This window comes from Vipera ursinii (genome assembly GCF_947247035.1).
Source record: "Vipera ursinii genome assembly, chromosome: 1".
NCBI lineage: Eukaryota > Metazoa > Chordata > Lepidosauria > Squamata > Viperidae > Vipera > Vipera ursinii.
This window is the reverse complement of record NC_139512.1, coordinates 316,071,381-316,093,448: the sequence shown is the minus strand read 5'-3', so window position 1 is coordinate 316,093,448 and position 22,068 is coordinate 316,071,381. Positions and strand designations below refer to the sequence as shown.

The following is a 22,068-nucleotide window of genomic DNA, read 5'->3' as shown; positions in this document are numbered from 1 at the left end:
TTTAAAGCTTTGAGAATCCACTCAAAGAAAAGAGATGAATGAGATGGAATGATATTTTGACATGTGCACAGAGGATGTTTCTAAAATGGAGTCTGAGTTTTGACCAAGCAAATGTGCTTGTTAGGGGCAGCTAAAATACATTGAATTGTGAAGTGCTATGGTATGGTATGGTATCACATAGTAAAAGAATAAGATGTTGGGGTGCTAAAGAAATATCAAAATTCAGTGTGTGTGGTGTTTCATTTACTTTGTATATAAAAAGCCTTGGTGGAGCAGTGGGCTAATGCCTCCTTAAGTAATACCAGCTGCCTGCAATTAGTGCAGGTTCGCATCCCACCAGGCTCAAGGTTGACTCAGCCTTCCATCCTTCCGAGGTAGGTAAAATGAGGACCCAGATTGTTGGGGGCAATTAAGCTGACTTTGTAATAATGCCGCTTGGGGGGTGTATGAAAGCCCTAATAAGAAGGCATATACATAGAATGAAGGCTACTGCTAAGCTTGTAAACCGCCCTGAGTCTTCAGAGAAGGGCGGGATATAAATGGAATTAAAATAAAAAATAAATAAATAAAAAGGGTGCTGTTTTCCCAGTGATGACAAATGAAACTGACTACCCACATTAGGACTGCTGTTGAAAACCACCTAGAAAGTAAATTGGTGTATAATGCTGCAGCCTGCTTGCTAGTGGCCAGCATTCTTCAGGACAGTACATACAATATACTGCAGGCTCTGAATGTAGTGCCAGTAGTGGGGTGTTGTTTATTGGCTTGGTCTTGATTCCTGCCTATTGCCTGGGCAAGTCCCTGCAGTTTTCTTGACAAGATTTTTAGAAATTGCCATTGACTTCTTCCTATGGTTAAGAGAGGGCAACTGGCCTAAAGTCTTGCCATGTAATTCTTTGCTTTGCCATATCTCTTTTCTATTCTTCATTTGTTCTTTCTTGTACACCATTCTCCATTATTCAGTAAGCCTTCATGGTATACTAGCTTCAGTACATCTTCTTTACTGCCCTTCAGATAATCTTCCAATGCCATATTTTGTTCTTCAGCTATCTGGTTCATTTGCAACATACCCACCTATTTTCTCCACTGAGTTTGGACTTTTAAGATTTTCTTCACTTTCATGATATATTCACTTCTAACCGTGATGCAGTGGTTAGAATGCAGCATTGCAGGCTAACTCTGCCACAGCCAGGCATTCTATCCTGACCGGCTCAAGATTGACTTGGCCTTCCATCCCTCCGAGGTCTGTAAAACGAGTGCCTGGATTGGTGGGGGCAACATGCTGACTCTGTAAATCAGCTAGAGAGGGCTGAAAAGCACTATGAAGTGGCATATAAGTCTAAATTATATTGCAGTTTTTCTTGATTTCAGTATTTTTGATGTTCTCCAGAATCTTGATGATATTTCCATAAGGTATCTTGGTTCCTTCAGTTTTCACTGTTTTTCCCTGGTTGATGGTAAAAGGGGCAACATTTTTTTTCAGTCCGAACTCCATTGAATATTTTGGCTGTATATCCAATTTTGAGTAGCAAGTCCCTTTATTTTCCCCTAAAGCTACAGATCTTCCATGTAAAGGATGTTGGATAGCCTGGCAGGTGTTTTTGATGTTTAATAGCTATGGCCTGACCTTTCGGCATTGTTCATAGAGGAATCAGTGCAATGGCAAACAGTAATGGTAAGACAAGAGTCTAAAAAAAAAACAAGTCATATACATTAATTAATTAAATTATGGTTTTATAAAAAAATATTTAGCATTTGGATAGATACAACTTAAAACCAAAAAGTACAGTCAAAAGTATGGATGGGGTGCAAGTTAATCTAAAGTAGGCTCTCCATATTTTAGCAAAGCATGCTATAAAATTACATCAGTTACTAGAAATAAGATTTATATAGATGACAATAAAACATAGTATCTTACTGCAACATACCAATAGGGTCATAGAGATCTGCATTCCTTATAGAATATAAAATTCTCTTTATAAAATACAAGGTTGTTTTGATACCATTCCTGTATATGGGAAATATTTTTTTAAAAAGTGATGAAAGTGATAGAAAGGAAGATTTTGCTTAATAAATTTAGCTTAAAAGCAGTCTTGATGGAGAGTAAACTTCATTAGTTTGATAGTTCATGTATTTATAAACCAATTTGTCGAATGCTGATCTTAAATACTGAAGCACTCCATGTTTTTGCAGTATTGTAGTTAGTCACCAGATGGTGCCAAAACAACACTTTAGATATCTAAACTCTGACATAACCATTATTCTCTTCATGCTGGTGTTCTTTGATTTAGCTTCTTCATGCATTATTCAAAAGGAAATTCTGTGATGGTATTTGAATGAATGTTAGCTAAATAACAAGTGAAAATATGACTTTGAAATCTTGTGAAGGTAACAACTCAAATGATGCAGAGGACACCAAATATGGGCAACAAACTAAATGTTTATTCTTTAAAGAAAAATACAATATTAAGTATACATTTCAAAGACTCCAATATTGTTGTATGTGTATAAAAATGTTGTAGCTTTGGAATGTATTTTAAGAAGAAAACAGGAAGAATTGAATAAAATCCAATATCACGTTAGAGTTCTGGCAATGGATTTTTCTTCTCCCTGCTTTCCTGAAATCCTGGCCCTTTGCTCTGAAGGGTTCACAGAGAAAGTAGACAATATAGCTACAAAGATGTGTACTAATTTTTTATTTTGCATTTTGTGTAGTCCAGTCACTATATCATCCAGATGTGTGGTGATCATTATAGAGAACATATAGATTACATTTTTCGTACTACTGTTACAAAATACATCTCACACAGAAGAGTTACAGCTAATAGCCTTTTGCGTTTTTTCCTCCCCTTTCTCTAAGCACGCATACCTTTAATGACCATACAAATGGGTTTATAGATCTATAGGAAACTTTTTTTGGTGAAATGTTTCCTCAAAGCTATCTTAATTCCATAGGTCAATTTTTGATGCTACATATATTGTCATTTGAGGACATGTCTGACAGAGCAAACCAAGCAATCATATGCATTAGGTATGACATTGCCATTATGTAAAATGGGACACTAGTATTAGACTTCGTTTACAAAATTCTCAACTAGCATGGCCTTTGAATAATAATTTTGAATAAGTTTTATGTAATAAAAATGTTATTTATTTCATACAGTGGAACTGATTCCAATAAATATTTTCTACTTCACCTGTTTTATATATTTTAACTTGGTTTAACCATGAGTAAGACATACAGAGAATGCCAAATTCATCCTCAATTTATTTTGCCATTTTAAAACAGATTAAAACCCAGATGATCTACACTTTTTTCTTGTATTATTCCTAAAATTTATTTAAATGATTGTCTTCCACTTATTGAACTTTAAAGTTAAAATATATGTACTGAATTAATTCTAGAAACCTGAAGACTTAAAGTCTCTTAAAAGTCTAAATTGTTTGTTATTGTTTGTTTATCACTTGTATTCTAATGTGTGAAGTGCTTTATCTCATTTCAATGATCTATATTATTATCTTATTAGTATCTCTCTGCTGAGGGCAAGCCATGTTCCAAACACAAGATTCTGTATTTGAATTTCTCAGACCAGATATATCAGTAGCTCAATACAGAAAATCATCCTTTGCTTCCAGCAGTTGAATGCCTTGAACACAAAATAAATGCTACCTGATCCTCTCTTCTGGGTGGTGAAGGAAAGCTTTCCACAGTGATTATAATTTAGTACAGATTTATCCTGCTCTTCCTCCAAAGAGCTCTGATTATAAATCTGAGTTCTCTACACCCTGCTTCCAATTAATCCCACTATCAAGTAGAACTGGATTGAGATGATCTAAAAGTGTTACATGTAGATGAGAATTCTGGTCCTAGTTCAAAGCTATTCAGTATCATGATTCCGCAACTGGATGTTTGAACCATAATTTGTCAAATTCCCAGCCTAGTTATTTAAAAATTGGAACAATGATAATTCCAATAAACATGAAGGGATCAAGATGAGGAAGATTGCTCTGGAGACTGTCCCATAGTTGCTTTTTCCAAAAGGCAACTAGGCTTTCTTGTTCTTTTTTCTTTGACAATTTTTCACTTATCATCCAAGAAGCTTCTTCAGTTTAGTTCAGAACTGAAGAAGTTTCTTGAATGAGAAGCAAAACGTTTTCAAAGGAGAAAAGCCAAAAAAGTCCAGTTGCCTTTTGGAAAAAGCACCTTTGGGATAACCATGACCAGAATGATTGAGACTCTCCACAGACATTTTGTTTTGGAGACTGCTGCTTACCAGTAATAATTTTTATAATGGCATTCCATGATTTTAATATCCTGTGGAATTTGTCATTCTCTGATGAGGAATCAAAAAAATACATACACACTTTTAAAATACAACAGCAAAGTATTCTTATAATTTATTATCAAGCCTGCAAAAATCTACTCTTTGATAGTCAGTTTTCCTGATCCTTTTTTTGTTATTCAGTTCAGTTCTTAATGTTTCTAATATCTTAGAAACACAAGAAAAGAAATTAGAAGAGATGGTATGTTTTCCAGTTAGATTTAGTTATATCCACTGAAAAAAGTAAAAATGTCTACGTCCCAAGTTTCGTCCTTCCCATGTTTTATTCCACATTAAGTATTACCCAGGATCAAAAGATTGCCATCTGTGACTGCTGGTATGTTGCTGGAAGCATGTGTAATTGATAACTGTAATCAAGAATAGTTAAACCCTCCTTCTCTCTCCCACCCCCATCCAGTTCACATGGGCAGGTTTACCTATGCGGTTTGGAAATAAATCATGGTAAGCCTGTAAAATCTTGGGTTAAGAGGGGATGAAATTAATACATATTTTTATAAATGCGCCCTTCTGTTCACAATATCATCCAGTTTCATGGGAGAGTTTTCAAATTTGTGCGGCAATAAACGTAATTAATTTGGAGCACGGCATACTTTTCATCAAAAGTTATGAAAGTTCTTGCTTAGTATTTATCTTTATTTTTCCTGCTAGTAATTGGGCAAAAATAATTAATATTTCTATATTGTATTTGCTACTGTGCATTTTGATATACCACTTGCATGTTATGTATGTTTTGCAGAATAGAGTAAAAATTGCATTTCTAGATTAGAGTATTTTAAAATAATTTACATTCTTTGCTTGACAGTATGTTCCATTTATTCTAATGTTTCACATTTGAAAAATTGGAAGAGTCAATATGATGCAATTAGGAAACTTAATATAGGTTTTATAAAGATATATAATGGGAATATAAACAGCGTATTTCCATTGAAACAGTCCCCTGTTCTTCTATTTTATCATTCTATTAATGTTTATTATGAAATTTATTTAATTTGTCATGAATAATAAAATAACACTTTTAGATTGAATACCGTAACTTCATTATTAAGATTTAGAATAACGTGTCATCTTTATAAAGTCAAGTGGCTTGGACTTTTGTTTACTGGATTTGTTTTTAAAGCATTCACAACTAAGCACATCTGTGACAATAGTGATGTGAGGATAAAAGGACCTTATTGTGAGGAATAGTGATTTGATCTTTTTTCCTGCTACTATTGTGTTAATCTGTGGATACTCTTCTTATATGCTTTATTTAAAAGACAGAATGTACTTTTGAAAGCATTATCAGCTGTGTTCAGAAATAAAGGACAATATGCTGAGAGAAATTACTTGAAAGGTAATTCCTTTTAGGCTTCCTAAAGAAAATCTTAGGACAAATTTTCTGTGCAATGTTTTTAATACTGCCGTGTGGGCTCTTTTTAATCATCATAATTCAACAAAAGTAATCTGGGTTTTAGCAGTCTAGAGCAATTTTAAATATGATACTAGAAACTGCTTTTTGTAAATCGTAGCACAAGGTAGCTTTGATGAATGCTGAGTTCACTTTTTAATTAGCAACTTGGAAGGGCAAAAGCTAAACAAAGCAAAACAGGCAATATAAATTAATTAAATTAATGACAAATGTCTAATTATTTCAGTAACTTGTAAACGTTTCATGTCATTTTTTTTGACAAGGTAGCTGGCTCATATTCCTTGGGTATCTTCTTAAGTAATCTTAGCTATTGAGAAGAAGAGTTTTGTACACACACACAAATTATTTTTTTAAAAAAACAATATTTTAGTTTTTTCATGCACTTCTGTGATTTTATATGCCCCATATATTTGTTCAGAGGCAGCTTATATTATTTTATATTGTATTAGTATATTGTATTATTTTGTACTACAACATTTATACTGTAAAATATTTAACAATAAATGCTTTATCAATAGAAGCAATTGTATGCATGTTGTATTTTCAGTAAATGGATAAAATTGAGTCCAGTTGCCTCTGACCCATAAATCTTGAAGGGCTGGTTCTTTTCAATGAACAGAAATGCCATTGTTTCCTTTCCTGTGCATTCAGCCTGAAAGTTTGCACTAGTAGGTGAAAAGGAATTCATTTTCTCTTAGCCAATCCCCTCTTCTGGATTTCTGTGTTAATCTTTTTAAATAAGATTCAGCTCTGATCCTTATTTCAGTTCCCCTTTGCATCTGCCTCTGTCTAAAGCTGTAGAGGCATTTGAAGGCATCTCAGCAGCGGATGATAACTGATAGTCCTGCCATGTAAGTTTGCATTTTGTGTTTGTAACTTCAGCTATTAAGGCTGGCCTTCAGTGATGCTGTGATTTAAATAACTTTCAGAGGAGACTTGGTTAGCTTTTGAAGGAGATAGTGGTTGGAGTTATTGCAGAGACTATGAAGAAGTAGTTGGTTCTATCCTAATTTAGGAAAGTCATGTTTAATTTTATATTGGGAGAATGCTGTAATATAAATATAAGTTACATTTGTATAACCTTGTTATGTGGATGCATACTGCCTTTTTGGAGTGACAGGCGTGTTATTGCTGCAGTTGAAGAGCTGCTGTTAACAGAGTTACCTACAATTACAGAACTATAGTTCAAAATTCTAAATGCATCAATGAGAAACCCAGTTATAAATGTTCTGATGAAAAGGGACCTGTGCTTGTCACAATCATGTCATCCTGGCTTTTAGATAGTGGCCTAAATTTTATAAAATAATACAACTTGAACTTAGTTAATCATTGCCTGCTGCTGTTTTGTTCTTTTCAAAGATTTTATTTATTTTATCTAGAGATCTATATTTCTTCGATCTCTTTTACTTCAACTACAACTACATACTTGATGTGTTCCAAATACAACATTCACTTACAAATAGTATGAAAGTTGTGTAGCATAAGATATTCCAAAGCAGGATGTAGTGTTGTCAGATTTATTCACAAATCTTACTGAAATAAGGCTATCTACACAAGGGAAAGTATTCTAAACAGGTGACATTCAAATGAGTTTGGTATTTGGTATTCAGGTTGTGAAGAATTGAAATATACCACATATATTTAAATTTGGGAATACACACAAACAAACGCACAATCTTGCCAAGTTTCTCTTTTTGGTAATGGTTGGTGCATTTTTTCTCTAAGAGAACTCTGTTTTTCTCAACCTTTGGTTTTTGTTGCTCATATTTTTCATCAATTGTTAAAATAAAAGTTATTGTTCTATGCTTTTTATTTTACAGCATTACCAATGAAGCAGGAGCTTCCATATATAGTGTTAGTCCAGAAGCTTATAAAGAAATGCCTGATTTAGATCCTAACCTACGAAGTGCAGGTAACTATTGCTTATATTTTTACTTCTTTCAGAAACAAAATATATGTGTATTATAACCATTAAAAGAGTGACTTGAGCTTTAGACATATTCTCCTTTTGTGAGTATTTACTGAATATGAAATTCTGAACTAACACTTTTATAAAGCCATACAAACAAATTATAGGTGGAATAATTTCTTTTGTTTACAGATATTGATTACATTTCTTGGCTAATCCAACATATGCTTGGGAGAAAAATTCTCATTGTTTACATACTGTTACATGCCATTTACATATAGCAAAATGTATCTAATCCTGTTATACATAGCATAGCATATATTCTGTCTCCCATTGTAAAGGACTTAAGTACACAATATTTTTATTAGACTTTATTTTATTAAACCTGCTTCTTAAATGGGAATAACTAGAATAGAGAAATTAATAGAGGAAGGATGAATGATGAGTGATACATTTTTCTTTCTGTTTTAATAAGGACACTTGAGACCCACATACTTTTATAATAATAGAAATTTTCAGTCTTCCATTCTTTTTTTTATTTACTTCCCTTGAAACTTTGGCAGATTTAAATCAGAAAAAATAGTACAGAATCAGCTGAGGCATAAATGAGCTGTAGGTTTTGTAAACTAATTTCAACTTGAGTAAAGAAAGTTTCGTAGGGCTCTCTTCTTTACATAAGCACTGTAATTTTTTCTTAGTATTTCCACTGGCAGTCAGAAACATATGTGAGCTTACATAATGTTATTGAAAATGTGGTTGGAACTTTGTATCTCTGAAGTTTTGCAATTTGTTTCTACATTTTTCATGATATGTTTCTAGATCTATCTCTTTCAGCAGTTTCTAAACTGGAAATTTATATATAAACATTATTTTAAGCCATATTTTTCTTGAGTCTTTCCCAAATTGACTGAAAATTCCCATCCCAATCAATCTTTCACCAAGTTGGAGAAAATAACTTATCCTCTTGTTGTCAATTACTTTGTTACTGTTAAACTACACGTTAACTCTGTGTATTCCTGCTTTTTTTCTTATTAATTCATATCTATAAAATATCTCTCATCCAGTATGTAGTCTTCTTAAGAAGCTATTTAATTCCCTTCTAAATGAAGATGCTATTAACCTTTTGTTTTTGATTCTCTGTTCTAATCCTAAGTTCTCTTCTGCTCAACTATATTATTTTTCTTTTATATATGTTTTTATAAAATGTTTTCATTTTAAACAATCCATGAATGAATGAGGCATTACTTCATAACAGAGGCAAAAATGGAAGATGGCTGCTATGGCCTCCATTGTCAGAGAGATTGGAAAGAAGTCCAGAAGTTATGTTTAGCATGCTTTTCCTGCCTTATTATGTATGGAGCTGTAATGAACATGTATATCTGGCTGAATTGGCTTGCAGATATGTGAATATTTTAATCACAGATATAGACTTTACCATGTTTTTAATTAAAACTGAACAAATATAGAATATATTAGAATGTATGAGTTATTTAGTTCTATTGATTTATCTCTCTTCAGGAAGATTTCATGAACGGAACTTAGGGGGTTTAAGGGTGAAAATACTAGTTTACCTCTACTGCCAGACAAAACTGATGCACTCAAACTATTTGAGTGCTGCGTATTATTAGTGATCTAGAACAGACATGTCAAACACAAGGCCCGGGGGCCAGATCCGGCCCGCGAAGTGGTTTCATGCGGCCCGCGAAGCCATCCTGGAAACAGTGAGGGAACGGCCCCCACTGCCTTGGCCCTGGCCCAGAGACCCTCCTTCTGCCAGAGACCCTCAGATCTGTCCCACTCCTGCCCAGGCCCCCATAGGCACCCTTGATGTGAACGATGTAGAGCTGGCCACGCCCACCCAGTAGGCCACACACACTAGCCATGCCCACCCAGTAGGCCACGCCCACCGAGGCCATACCCACCCAGCCCCCTGAGGGCAACCACAATGCTGATGCGGCCCTCAGTGAAATTGAGTTTGACACCCCTGATCTAGAAGATGCTGCTTCGGTCCCCATTTCCTCTGTTTCTGTAGTTCAAACCTAATAGCTGGCTAGGAATCCAGATAACAGGTGCAAAGTGCTGTGCCTCTCTATCATGAACATTAAAGTTTGAATGCTTCTTGTGACGATTAGGGATATGCAAGTATGGTGGAAGAAGGGTCTTGCTCCTTCACCAAGGAAATAGCACATGCCTTATCTAGACAGAGCTGAATGCCAACCAAAGATAAACAGACACATTCTGAGACCCAAGAGACACCATTTTGATGTTGGGAGACTCGTGAGAAGAGGTAGAAGAAAGAAAGGATAAATAATTAATAGTTGTAGAAAACTGGCTTGAAAATTATTATTTAGTAAAAGGTATAGTACCTCCCAAATGTTTTTGTTCACAGATTTGTAAATTTCTGAAAGAATGAAATGTCGACTAATTTGCAGTCATATAGATGAGTGTGCTGTAATCCCAAACAACTGTTATATGAGAGTAGCAAATATGGGAATTTCTTCCTACATCGTTTCTGAAATCTTAATTAGCATCTTTCTTCCAGATGCTGGTGATGTGTTAGTGATTACAAACTGCTTTTACTTGAAAATAAAATAATCATTTTTTTAATCTGGAAGTAGTTAATAAGTAGGTATAAACAAAGACATTCCTAATGGACTGTTTTAATTTAGTTGGATTAATTACCCTGAAACACCATTTTTTTTCTTTCTTTCTTTCTTTCTTTCTTTCTTTCTTTCTTTCTTTCTTTCTTTCTTTCTTTCTTTCTTTCTCTTTCTTTCTCTTTCTTTCTTTCTTTCTTTCTTTCTTTCTTTCTTCCTTCCTTCCTTCCTTCCTTCCTTCCTTCCTTTTTCCTTTTTCCTTTTTTTTTGGAGAAAGGGACGGAACCAGTGGAAAGATTAGATGTAAACCACATTCTTAAAATCCTGGCCTAATTCAGAAAGGTGAAAAACCCACAATACTCAGAAAAATCATAGACTTGGGGAAAGTCTTGAGCATTCTTTTGTCCAGTCTCCTGCATTCCCTGAATTTTTCTTTAAAGACAAGGAGAAGTTCACTTTCTTGATAGGAACTTGGGTCTCTCTTCAGATTGTTATTACCAAGATCCTAACATTTCAACCAAGATCTTTCCTCCTTTGATTAATATCATTAGTTGTAGTTCTGCTTTTTAAAGAGTGAGATACATCTACTCAGATACTGGAGGAAGAGATACAAATAATGGGTAACTTTTCAGTTATTTGATTAATGCTGTTATGTCTGTCTTCAGGGTTCCTCTTTTCATGTAAAACATAGTTGGTGCCTTCAACCTGTTCCTGTAGGATTTGTTTTCCATATCCCAGACAATATTAAATTATATATTCTACCTATATTCTATGTCACATGCCACAGTTTTCAGCATAAGAAAATGAAAACATTATTTCCATCTTTTAAAAAAATCATGTTTTCATTTAACACAGTCTAAAATTTTACATTAGCCTTTTTTGTGGCATATGCACTGGCTCGTGTACAGTTTATGATTAGTTGTAATATCACAGTAAGAAGGCAGGATTATAAATACATGCACACTACCATCATCCTCTTTAACCCATTCTCCATACTTACAGGACAAATGAGAAAACTAATGCCAAAAAGTCAGCTGTGTGCACTGCAAAAAATATAATAATAATTTGGGTTCACTTCTTGTCCTGATCCACATTTGTGCTAGTACAACATACAGCTTAAAAATACATTTTCAGTATTAGTACATTTATATGTCTGTGCCTGAAAAATATTGGAATAATTCCCGAGTTTTATTTTAAAAGCTCCATGATTGCTTCTCTTGAAAAGAATATAATATACTTGCAAGCGCTGCATAGTATGTGTTTGGTTCTGTAGGATAGAGAACAGATATATAGTGAACTGACTTCTCTGCTTACGTAATTTCAGCAGCAACTGTTTAAAGTGGTGCATTTGTTTTAGCTACTGAATACAGGAGAGAACTTTTTAAAAAATTATTCTTTTATTTTTTCACCATAATAACCTGAAGCAGTTGTACTGCTGCCAAATCATGGAGATGAGCTGCCTTAAAACTGAATGTGGTAATGGCTGTTATGAATTAGTAAAATTATTGAAAAATTGCCCTGTGTGTTTTGATTGGCAGTTACTGCATTGGTTTAAGAATTCTTGCTATCTGAAGGAGTTTTTCAGCACAGTTTTCAATTTTGTTTTACAGAATAACAAATGCCTCCCTTTCCATATATTTCTGCATGTGCTTTTTTTTAATATAAAAAAATCAAGCTAGCAACTCTGTGCTTCATTGCACTAAATCATAGAAAATAATATGGACAAGCCACAGTACAAAATTTTCTTCAGACTTGGATAAGAAAGGACATTTTCTCTTAGTGACAGTGACATTTATGCTAGCCTGTCTCAAAAATAACTCCTTGGTAAAGCTTGTCTATGTTACTTGTATAAGTCAGTGCAATGAAGCACAGGGGAATACTTTCATTTTAATTTCCATTTCACTAGTTACATCAGAGATTGTACTATACACTTTTCCCCCTTTGTTTCTCCCAGCTGTGATGTCTGAAAGATGAACTATTTTTAAAAGTTAATAATGAAAATATTAAGGTTTAGGTCAGGTATTAAAACAATGTATTCTCTTACCCGGTCTCTTTGCTGATATGCCTTCTTTTCTGACAAGTAATACTCTTTCAGTTATCCTGGATCTGTGTTCAAAATTTACCTAGCATGCTTTTTAGTAAGAAAATGTGTGTTTTGTTTAAAAGAATTGTGCACAGATGCAGTATCTAAGATGATGTAATTACAACAGCAACAATAACAATATATTACTACTAAATGCAAATTTGATACCTGCTCTCCCTGATCCTTGTTTGGTATGTTTTTAAACTGATTTGCATGTGCATTTGGAAACAACATGTGAACATATGACAAAAACATACAGTTCGATAAAAACATGGGTCATCTTCTAGTCAACCCTCTTGCTCAACTGAGTTTTGCAGTGCAATATGTTTTGTCCAGGGCACTTTCAGATATATGGGCTCCCAGAATTTCCCATACTAGATTTTGGGCAATTAAAGACTACACAGATGGAGGGCACCCATGGTGGATAAGGGTGAGCTTCTTCGTTCTGATGTTGCCCTTTGATTCCCCTTGTAAATTCTCCAGTACAGAAGAGCTTTCTGCCTCCCAAGTTAATCTGTGCTGCATACTGGTAGGGAGTGACTCCTAAAGAATCTGCAAAATCTTTTTTCTTCCATTTTTTTAAATTAATCCTATGAATTAGCATAGAACAAAACTGCTCATCTTCTTCATACTAAGCCTCAGCTATGTGACAGTGTTTGTCTTGTCCTTCCTTAATCTTCTCTTGCTTGTGCCCAAAGTCAGTGTAGGTAGCGGTATCTGAAAGCATCACTGCAAATGATGAGAGCCAGTGGTTAAAGGACCAGGCTAAAAAGTAGAAGACCATGAGTTCAAGTTCTGCCTTAGGCATGAAAGCCATCTGGGTGACTTTGGGCCAGCCATTCTCTCTCAACCAAATCCACCTCACAGGATTGTTGTGGGGAAAATAAGAGTAGCAAGATGTGTTGGAAAAGTTCACTATTTATTTATAAAATTAATAAAAATGGGATATAAACAAATGCAGTTTGCCAAATAATTGCTTCATGAATATACCCTACCACATCAAATTACATAATGTTAGCTTGAGGCAATTTTACTAATCTGCCCTTTCCTGCACTTTGGGCAAATGCTTCTTACCAAATTTCCTTTTAAAAAAAACAATATTTTTGACAATTAATTTAATTTTAATTCTTTTAATTCTTCTAGTAGGATGTGTTCATTTCATTCTAACCATATATCATTGCAGTTACCAGGCATCTTAAAGTTTTCAATCAAGTAAGATTTTGTTTATTTTGCTATGATAAAATAATAAATGATTATAACATTTATAACATATATAACATTTCTTTCTCCATTTCTCTTTCTGTACTTTGTATACAATGCTATAGGGATTGATTGTGCATGTTGGCTTTTACTGTTTTAAAACTAGACAGCAATGTGTGTGAAAAATAACTCAAAAATATCACGTGAGTTTTATGAATTAGAAACATTTGAAAAGAGAGAAGTAAAGTGAGGAACAGTAAAAAGTATAATGCACATATCTGTAGAATTCTTTATTATGAGATATAGTGATGGCCACTAATGTCAATAGTTTTAAGAGAAGATTGGATAAGTATTATTGAGGTCATGTTTATCTGGGACATTGATTCTTGAACTCTCAATGAAACTTTCAGACTGAGGGTGTTTTACCTCCACATTTCTTTTGCAAGGGAACTATCTCCATATTTTGCTTTTGAGCAACCCAGAGGCATCTTGTTGACCATTATGAGGTGGAAAAATGTTGGACTGAGATTACCTTTGGCCTGACTAAGCAAGGTTATACATGTACTCTTATATAAAACTTGGCATAGCATTAGTAGGCGAATGGTAGGGCAGATCTATTTGAAGTTTATCTGAAATTAGAAATGTTAATATTTTTTGGAGTGCAACAGAGGTGAGCGTATATCATTTTTCTTTGTCTTGACACTGTCCTGCATCAACAGAGGGATACTGTCAAGACAACAAGAAGTGATTGTACTGCTTTACACCACACTGATGAGACCACATTTGGAATACTGTGTCAAGTTCTGGTCACCATGACATATAAAAGATGTTGAGACCTGGAAAATGTACAGAGAACAACAACAAGGATGATTAAAGAGGCTGAAACGTACAATGAGTGGTTGAGGGAGCTAGGTATATCTGTTGAAGAGAAGGATTAGGGTATACCTGACAGTTGTCTGCCAGTACTTGAGGGGAATTGACTTATTTGCTAAGAAATTAGAGGACAGGAACAAGAAGTAATGGGTGGAAGCTTGTTACAGAGAAATCCAGCCTAGAAGAAAGGAGAAATTTTCTGACAGTGAGAACAATTAATCAATAGAACAGCTTGCGTCCTGGAGTTGTGGGTGCTCCATCACTGGAGGTTTTCAAAAATAGATTGAACAAACATTTGATTGGGATGGTTTAAGGCTCCTGCTTTGAGCAGGGGGTTGGACTAGAACAGGGGTCGGCAACCTCGGCTCTTTTATGACTCGTGGACTTCAACTCCCAGAATTCCTGAGCCAGCATAGCTGGCTCAGGAATTCTGGGAGTTGAAGTCCACGAGTCATAAAAGAGCTGAGGTTGCCGACCCCTGGACTAGAAGTTCTCCATCGTCCCTTCCAGTCCTGTGATTGTACAGTAACACCTTATAGCTGGAGATTTGGATGGGAATTGCTGCAGTTTAAAAGGCAGCTTTTGAGTGGGGAAAAAAAAAGGACAGCAAAAGGTCACACAAGACAGCTTTGCTTAGGATTGTCAAGTCCCATCTGCTTGTCTTCTCTCCACAGGGCAGAATTCATTGGATTATTGTACACTCAAAAGTTCAGCAAACCACTTGTACTTTTCATTGCAAGAAAATGCCTTTTAGGTATTTGGGGCTTGTTGGGACTTTGAGACTGTCATGCTACAGGGGTTTATACCCTTGGGTGCTTCGACAGATAGAGACATACTGTTCAGAGCTGTCACATTACCCCCAAAATGGAAGGAAAAGAGTGGAGACAATATAATTTCTTCTGACTATTTCAGATAAAGTAAAATTGTTTGATGATTAGATGTGTGGAATATAGTGCCTTTATGTCTACTTGAGCTAATTTCTTTAGCTTCTTTCAAAGATCATTGCTCCCCTTTGGCTGCTCCAAAGCAAAGGTCACTTTCTAGAAAACTTTATCACTGAAAAAGACTTAACATCAAACTGGAGAGGGGTTGTTATATGAGAATAAAACTTGTAGGTAACCGTAGAGCACCACTGTGAATTAATGCAGGATTAGAAACCCACTACCAGGATTTAAAAATATTATTAGGCAAAAAGCTGAATAACTTACTGCCATAAGCATTTTCAGCAGAAGTGCAAAGTTAGTAGTTTCTTTGAAGACAACAAGAGTACATGTAGACATTTTAATACAGGAAAAACTAAATTGTAGGCACAAATAAATATTCACATCATATTTTGATGACAGTGGTTCCTTAACTTAAAATATCATTTATTAATCTATTTATTTACTTATTGGTTTTGTATGTTCATTCATGACTGGGCATCTAACAATATTACAAATAATAAAAACATAATATGCAAAAACACGTAACAGCCAAAGACCGGGGAAAAAATAAAAATTGCACATTCTGCCTAGCCATTACACACTCTGAGGCTGTGGGCCTGAACGTCGAACCAGGTTTTCAAAGCCTAGCAGAGTCAGGCCCTATCAGATCTCCAAACGAATGATATTCCAAGGGAAGGTGGTACAACAGAAATGGCTGTCCTCCTAGGTCCTGCCAAAAGTATTCGTAGCAGATAGGATAGGGTGGGTAGAGACAACCAGGGAAAAATAATCCCTGGTAATAGCCCTGTAAATAATCTGGCCCAAACCACAAAGGGCTTTAAAGGTAAATACCAACACCTTGAATTGTACCCAGAAGCATACTGGTAGCCAACACAACTTATAGAGAAGTGTGTCGCTTAAGCCAAATGACAGGCACCCCTAACTGCCTGCACATTCTGCACTGGTGAAACTTCTGAATGCCCTTTAAAGACAGCCCCACGTAGAGTGCATTGCAGTCATCCAGTCGGGAGATCACTAGAGCATGAGTGAATATTGAGGAGGACCTCCCCATCCAGGAACAGGCGCAATTGATGCACAACCCATAGCCGTGCCAAGGCTGCCCCTCGAGCATGAGCACAAGACCAGGAAGATCTCCAGATCGTGCACTAATTCTGTCTGAGGCAGTGTAACACCATTCAGAACCAAAGATGGATGGTCCCGTCAGCTTTCGCAGATACAGCGGACAGGAAACAGATCAGGAGGTGAGCTAATTCTCATCTACATTAGCGATCTTGAAAGTCTGAAAATACATCTCTTATGCCATTTTACAGTTTGATAGGTTAGGGAGGATCCTTTCTCAATTTCTTTCTCTGCCCATTGTGTAGCTGTGAATTCCTCCCCACCCCCAATCTGATTGTTCCTTAGGCAGCATCTCTTCCCCAAATCTCCCAAGGTCATTCTTACATACATTACAGGTCCATAGAACTGTCCAAAATCCAGAACTACTCAGTTTCCTAGGGTTGCAGGGTTAGGCTACAACCAGTTGTGCCCCATCCAGACCCGCACAGCTTCCAGGCATTGAGACAAAACCTCGGGTCTACAGCATTACTCAGATGACTTGGGGCAGAGATAGAAAGCTTGATAACCGTGCTCAAAGGACAATGTTCCACCTTTTTTGAAATGTTGGCTTAGATAAGCTTTATAGGAAAAATCTTTTCAAACTTGAAATATACTGCGAAGCTTAGACTAGTAATAACATTTATAACCCTTAAAGTACACTGCTTTTTTTGAAGATTTGGATAGTTAGCCCATTTTTGCTGTACTATACGGAGGCTGCAGTACAGTTTACTCCAGCCTGGCATCCCTCAGCTATGTTAGAATTATGATTCCCGGAATGCTTAACCAGAACTCTGTGGGCTGGCTATAATAGGAAAGATTAAGTATTCTTATCAGACATTAACTATTTATAATGCGTGAGATTGTGGTGGTAGATAAATTGCATAAATCAAGCTAGCCAGTTTAGCTTAAGTCCAAAGAACAATGAGCAAATTCTGTTAGCACAATACAGCTTCTTTGTTACTCTTGCAACTCCTTGCAGCCCTAAACTTCTGCTTTCAGGATAACTTGTGGTGCAGTGCCTTTAATTAAAACTTGGCAGCAACTATTGGAATTCTGTTGCTCCATCCATTGCACAAACAAGAATGTATACTGCTTTTTTAAGGGACTTTCTGGATCCAAGCTATTGTATATATTTAATAAGCTGCAGTGTAAAGACATTCTTACTTGAGTGAGACTAGTATCATCAAAATAAGCATCTGGTTTCTGCTGTATCTAAGTTCCTTGGGCCAAAAAACAGAGGTTTATACCCTTCAGCCAGCACTGGAGGTTATCAAGAGTAATTGGAATATTGCAGTATTAACATTAGTTGTGGTACATTTGTGTATAACTAAGCGAATGAGGTTGATTTTATACTGAATGCTCCCTTCAGACAAATTAAATGGGAAATCATTCTGTGTCCTGAAGCAAAAGCTTAATCCAAATCATATGAGGCAGCTCTCATTCTGAAAACAGAGTTTTGAATCAAAGTCTATTGTGATTAAATTTGCATTTGGAATTCATAAGAGTTTTTCCTATGATTCCGTTGGGTAGAATCTGTTCTGCATAATTATTAGAAAACCTCAGAGGGAGTCAAAATATTGGGTATAATTTACACTTGTGGGGAGAAATAAGGCAAGAATATTGACAAAATAAAATTAAATGATCCGTCCTGGTAATATGATAAGTAATTTGCATATGCTATTATTCCTGGTATTGCAGTCTGCTACAAACACTATAAACTTTGTAAAACGGTATTCAGTTTTCAGATTAGTTTTACTGGTAATTTTGTCCTGAGTTAACAAAACTTACCTAACTTGAACTTAATTTTGGATGCTTGTGATATTTAGATGGTTACCAAGAACAACAAATACTATCAATGATATGCTGCAAAATGTTTAAGAATTGGCTCTGTCAGCTCTATTGCTGCTAACTGCAGAACAGCTGATTGGTGCACTAGGTTTCAAGGCTCAACATTTGCCTCAATTAGCTCACAAAATTCCAGAAAAAGTAACAATTGGCTCTTGCAAGCTGGTGAAAGCTGACTCCAGCACACGATTGACCAATATTATATGCATATGTTGTTCCAATTCCATTTTATTCTGCCAAAATATCATGCTAGAAAATTAGATTTATCTCCATTTAATTGGAGTGAGCAATGTGCAATCCTTCAAATGTTGAATTCCAGTTCATGTCAGCATTTGCCAATGTGTCCATTGGTGAAAGATAATGGCAGCTGCAATCCCTACCAGAGAATATTCATAACAACTTTGAGATAGTATGGGGCAGATATACTTCCAGATGTTACTGATTTATAACTTCAGCATTCTTCAATACCATTAATATGGCTGGGATTGCCATTTGAAGGACCGCAGTTTTCCATTCTTGCATTTACAGTCCCTTGGATATTGACAGGAAAAATGAGATCTAAACATAATAATTAATTAATTATGAACTAAGTATAAAAGCTGCTTTGGAATCGAAATGAAAATGATGCACTAGCAAAGTGCTAAAAGTTAATTAAGATGATTGGTACTATCTCTGAAAGAATCTGCTGGGGGAAAAAAACTATTACCAAACCTTGTACATATTCACTTAAAAATCCAATGTTTCCAGTAGAAGTTATTCACCATTATTTCCTGAAATTAGACAATAAGGAGAAACAATATTTTAATTGGCACAAGTCAGAGGTATTGCTAAATTTAAATTTTCCACATTATAATTATAATTCCTCTTTAAAAATGTATTGTGAACACTCTGTTGAGAATGCTTAAATGTCAGTGTTTCATTTTTAAACCAATATTAAAAATACACATTTAAGAGAGTTTTGCTTTAAAGCATATGGTCTGTATTTGTACAAAAAAGTTTCAAAGTTTACATAATAGCTTTGTGTATTTTACTTTTTAATTTGTGACTGTTTTGTATTTTATTAATTCAGTTATTTTTTTCTCAAATTCATATCAAGAATTAAACCATAATCATATTATATTTTAAACCATAAACCATAGTCATATTAAGCGGGCCTGGCCTGATGGGACGGGGTGGGATTTTTATTATGACTTCAATTTTAAATTTGTATTATTTATGGGCATTGTTTAATCATGTTTTAATAATTTTAATTTTTGTATCTGATTTTTATGTATTGCCCTGTTCACCGCCCTGAGTCTCTTGAGAGAAGGGCGGTATATAAATTAAATAAATAAATAAATAAATAAATAAATAAATAAATATTTTATTGATTTTATCATGTCTGAGGTTGCTTAAACCATAGTCATATTATATTTTATTGATTTTATCATGTCAGAGGTCATCCAAATAGAAACTTAAGAATTATTGAAAAATTTTGAACAAGCTATAGATGTTGGGCAGCTGCTTAAATTAAGCCTATTTGGTCCACTAGAATTCAGATTTGTGTCTATAATCCTATCATACAGAGAAAAAAGTTCTCAACATGAAAACTACTATATTCTACTATATAATAATAAGTTAAAATTCAAGTCTACAGAAATTGAGCATTCTGGTTCACAAGATGTTCGAACAATAAAGACGTGAGTAATATTATTGTGCAATAACAAAAATTTCCCTGAAAATTGACAAATGAGAGGAGAAGCTGTGATGGATACTACATCATTCCGATCCATGTCATATCAGCTCTCAGTTCCCATTTGGAAAGCTATATATAGCCTTGCCTATTTTTTTCCTCAAACACATTTTATCTATGGGAATAAATGGCAGCTATTCATTTATATATATATATATAAAAGAGAGAGATAAAATCAAACAGGGTGACTCTCTAGCATTGTATACAGTTTTGGGTGTTGTCCTTTAAGATGGCTATAAATGCATTAGAACTTTTACATCGTAGTATAAACACAGGTTTGAGGAATTACATAGAAGAGAGGTTTATCCAGGAGGACTAGGGAGCAGTCTAAAAAGATACCAGCACATTTTACATGGAAGAAGGCAAGCACCTGCTTCGTCTTTGGTATAAATAGCAAAACTAAATCTCCCTTTTAAGAACACATGTCAGATAAACATTAAAAGAAATTACCAATGAGAGCCCAAATTACTCTGATACCAATAATCAAAAGGATGCAAGTCCACTGTTTTTCATTGGTTTTAATGTGCCTGAAGCCTTTAGCCTGCCAATGGATATACTTAATAATGTATTTATGCAATCAGTCAGAAGTCATTTTCTTTCATAACAGAACAAATCTAATCAGTAATTGAAATGAAATCATATTAAATATGTCATGGATGGATTTGAGATGAATTCTTGAGTTAAAGTATTAGGGTCAGATTGGATTACCCACCCACCCACCCAGAAAATGACAGACCTTTAGGTGACAAATTGATTATGGATAAGTGCAGGATTTCATTGGTCTTTCTGTTAAAATTCAGGAAAATGAAAAGAATTGCCCTAGCTGTTGAGAACCATTTGGAATACAATCTGTTGTATCCTGCTAGAATAAAGAGATGAAATAATGAGAAAATAGGATAGAATACTGGGTTTATATCTCTCCTTATAGCCTGACATTCATTTCAGTCCCAAGTAGAACTGTCTAAAATTATAAGAATTAAAATATATTCTGCAAAAATTATTTACTTCTTTTAAAATTTTCTTAGTGTGCCCAGATCTAAAGACATTGGGCAGCTTATATGATATAAATCAGAGGTCCCCAACCTTTTGGACACCAGGGACCGGTTCCATAGAGAGAGGTTTTTTCGCGGACCAGAGGGTGCATGGTTTTGGGTGCTGCCTGCATGTCGCGGATGGGGCTTTGCTTGTTGTGCGGACCGGTTGCTGGCATGTCATGGTCCGGTACTGGTCCATGGTCTGGGGCTTGGGGAACCCTGATGTAAATAACTGTTCTTTTTTCTCTCCGTTCTCTGTATATAGAGAGTTATTTAAGAATTCTTTTAATGGCAAGCTAGGTTTTTAAAGTCAAGGAAATACAATCCACAGGCAGTGAACATATATGCTGAACTGGAACACTTCAGCGTAAAAAATTCAAGACTTAAAAAAAATACAGAGTATTCTTCTTTAGGGGGAGATTGAGGTTGAACTAATTATATCCTAACAGCTTGTGGTTTTCGTGTATTTGTTTATATGGCCATTTGTAAAAAATATGCCTATTCTCCTAGCATCTGGAAAGTTCATAATATTTAAAATACATAGCTCTTGTTGGGTTAAAATGTTGATGCCATTTTGATGTTGCTTGGAAAATAGAGTAATTATGTTTAGAGCATTTGGTTTATGAAAAAGCACAAATCAGGAAGATACTTGATTGCAAACATTTGATCTGTCCTGAAGAATTAATAGAGGGGAGAAAAATAATAAACTGGCACTTTCTCCCTATGGAAACTCTTTGCTATGCTTGTCTTAAATATCCCAGGAATTTAAAAGAGAATCTTATTATTTATTTGTTTGTTTGAATTTATTGGTAGCTCAACTTCTTGAATTCTGGGCAGTGCACAATATTAGAAAAAAACATAAAAAATAGCTAAAACATTAAATCAGACAGGTAGCCCAGACTAAAATGATCTAAAAAAAGTTTGCTTTTTAAAAAGGCATAATGCTTATTTTTTTAAAAAAGGGATAATCCTTATAATAGCACCATGATCAGTAAAGGCATA

At 35.1% G+C, this 22,068-nt stretch overlaps 1 protein-coding gene across 1 annotated transcript in view; it reads left to right on the top strand.

Moving 5' to 3' along the window:
• SRBD1 (S1 RNA binding domain 1) overlaps positions 1-22,068 on the top strand; it is a 167,088-nt gene that overhangs the window by 55,742 nt on the left and 89,278 nt on the right. The window contains exon 15 of the mRNA XM_083361548.1: positions 7,572-7,663. Within this exon, the coding sequence (XP_083217674.1) occupies positions 7,572-7,663 (92 nt within the window). The remainder of the gene's footprint in view (positions 1-7,571; positions 7,664-22,068) is intronic.